Genomic DNA, 2,296 nt, shown 5'->3' with positions numbered 1-2,296 from the left:
CAACAAAAGGAAGACAGAGACAAAGGGAAAGAACACACATAATTCCACCCCTGAAGTAAAAACACACAAATAACACCAAAACCAAGAATTCCCAGTCCAAGAATTCAAAAACTAGCACAAGATTGACACCCTCTTCACCATAATGCCAAGGCCTATCAATTTTCATGGAAGAAAGTGAAGCATCATTGCCACCCAATTATAACTATAGTGAGCGTCAATACAAATTATGGAAATAAATTATTTCTCTTTAATGGCTTAGTAATTCCTAAGGCTAATTACTACTAGTTGCATGGTGCTTAATCACATGGTATAAAAACACAGAAAAAATTAAAATAAAGAAATCGCAAATCACCAGAAGATCAACGCCTTCATCACCATAATGCCAAGACCCATCAGCTTTAATAACCACAAAGGAAAGATGAACAGTATCACCTTCATATTGAACATCATGAGACAAACATTCTTCTCTATCAATCACAAATCTGATCCCAAAAGCCCCTTTCATGCAAATTGACAAAACCATCATCACTAGTATCACATTTCTCAATGACCCAATTCCCATCTGCCCATTAATCAAAAGATGATGAATAAGAACATGAAAATAAGTGATTGATGTTAAATAGATCGGATTGGATTACCTTTAGATTGAAATAGCGAGATTCCATGGCCCTATAGAGAGATAAGAGTGTGTGAGAGAATCAATTGAAACTGTTACAGTGATTGGGATATATTAGAACTCTTTTCAGTTGTTACGTAGATACGATGGAAAGTTAAATTATTATTGTTAGTATTTGATTAGTTTAAGGTAAAGGTTAATATGCTTAGACTTCATTTTACAGGAAAATTATGCCTTTTATTCGGCATGGTCACGAGTCATTAACTTTTAAGCGTGTAACATGTTTGAATATGTGAACATAGATCCTCACATGATCGAAATCATTGACGTAGATATTAAAATCACACCCCGCGTGGCTTAAGGTAGATGAGGAAACTGTCAAACTACTCAACTTTTCTCTTCAAATCAACTAAAAATTGCATATGATTTTGACATCAACGCCGATAACTTTCTTCATTGGATGATAGAGATAAACATACTTAAATAAATTGAGTACTTAAAATCTTACTTTTTATAGTTGAATCCGATATCACATCATATGAAAGATAGAGGAGCATAATTTTCATTTTTTCATACAAAACACTCGTTACCTTTTTTAAAAAATTTGTAGAAATCAGAGGGGTAATTTGCACAAATGTCCCTATCATTATTGCCACCACAATTTTTATTTGATACATTATATTTTAATTACTGTTAAACTCAATATTTTTTCATCAAAATCTCATTTTCAACCTTCCATTAATTAGTATGTCTCGTCTTTGATGAAAATTTACATCAAAATATTTTGTTTTCATACTTTGAAATGAGGAAAAAATATTTTTTTCGCACTTTTATTTATTTATTTATTTTAAAATATGGTGGAAAAATAAATTGTTTTATGCCATTTCAATGGATTTTTAGACATAAAATTGTTATTAAATACAAAATATGTTTATTAATGAAAAGTTTAACCATAAGAATGACTTGAAAAATCGTTAGGATATAAGTGCTATATTGAGAAAAAATTAAAAATCTTAAGTAAAATTAGAATGTGGTTTAAAAAATAAAAATTGTGGTGATTACCCTTCAGATAATCATCATCGTTATTAAAGGTATTGAGGTTGATTAGAATAAAGCAAGTGCCCAACTCATTGATATTTAGCCCATCTTAATAGTTACTTTGATCCTGAAAAGTTACTCTTTCTGTTGGAAATTTATGCCATCGGGGAAAACGGAGATGAAAATTAAGAAATAGAAATTCAAGAAGATGGAAATTAACAAGGAAAACATACCAATATGGAAGGCTCAAACACGAAAATGATTCGTTGTCCTCAAACGATATTTGCCCCTTCTCGTATACAAATTTGGTGTTTAAAAGGTTTTATGGCAAATAGTTCGTAGGATTGATCAAGCCTTGTTGTAGAAAATCACAAAAGCACAAATGGTTTTTCCACCCGAATCTTGAAGAACACTTGAAGAACATGAATATGAAGGGAAGAAAGTTTAATTCTTTCATGTGGATTTGTTTATATGTTTTTCACATACTTGTAATTATTTTTCAATGTCCATTAATCACTTATTTATAGACATGAAACATTGCCACACGAAAATGTGCCAAAATGAAATGAAAAGCCGCCAAAATTCAAACCAAAAAATTGTCCAACGGTCCCTAATTTACAACCATGCGACTGCATGGTTTTA

General features: G+C 31.1%; 2 protein-coding genes across 2 annotated transcripts in view; both read right to left on the bottom strand.

The window, feature by feature from the left end:
• The window catches only part of LOC111371005 (transmembrane emp24 domain-containing protein p24beta2-like), a 2,187-nt gene extending 2,021 nt beyond the window's left edge, over window positions 1-166 (bottom strand). The window contains exon 1 of the mRNA XM_022992935.1: window positions 49-166. Within this exon, the coding sequence (XP_022848703.1) occupies window positions 49-166 (118 nt within the window). The remainder of the gene's footprint in view (window positions 1-48) is intronic.
• Window positions 167-271: 105 nt separating this feature from the next.
• Window positions 272-721, bottom strand: LOC111371004 (transmembrane emp24 domain-containing protein p24beta2-like). The gene is made up of 2 exons (XM_022992934.1): window positions 639-721; window positions 272-562 (listed from the first exon to the last, which is right to left on the bottom strand). Exons 1-2 carry the CDS (start codon window positions 663-665, stop codon window positions 272-274), a joined length of 318 nt encoding a protein of 105 aa, XP_022848702.1. The 5' UTR covers window positions 666-721.
• Window positions 722-2,296: the final 1,575 nt, after the last annotated feature.

This window comes from Olea europaea, chromosome 21 (assembly GCF_002742605.1).
Source record: "Olea europaea var. sylvestris chromosome 21, O_europaea_v1, whole genome shotgun sequence".
NCBI lineage: Eukaryota > Viridiplantae > Streptophyta > Magnoliopsida > Lamiales > Oleaceae > Olea > Olea europaea.
Note: the sequence above shows the minus strand (reverse complement) of the source record. Positions and strands in the feature narration are given on the sequence as shown.

Coding starts and splice junctions, on each gene's coding strand:
- LOC111371004 (XM_022992934.1), bottom strand. CDS start 665: ATGGAATCTCGCTATTTCAATCTAAAG. Junction 563..638: donor CTCGCTATTTCAATCTAAAG/GTAATCCAATCC, acceptor ATTAATGGGCAG/ATGGGAATTGGGTCATTGAG.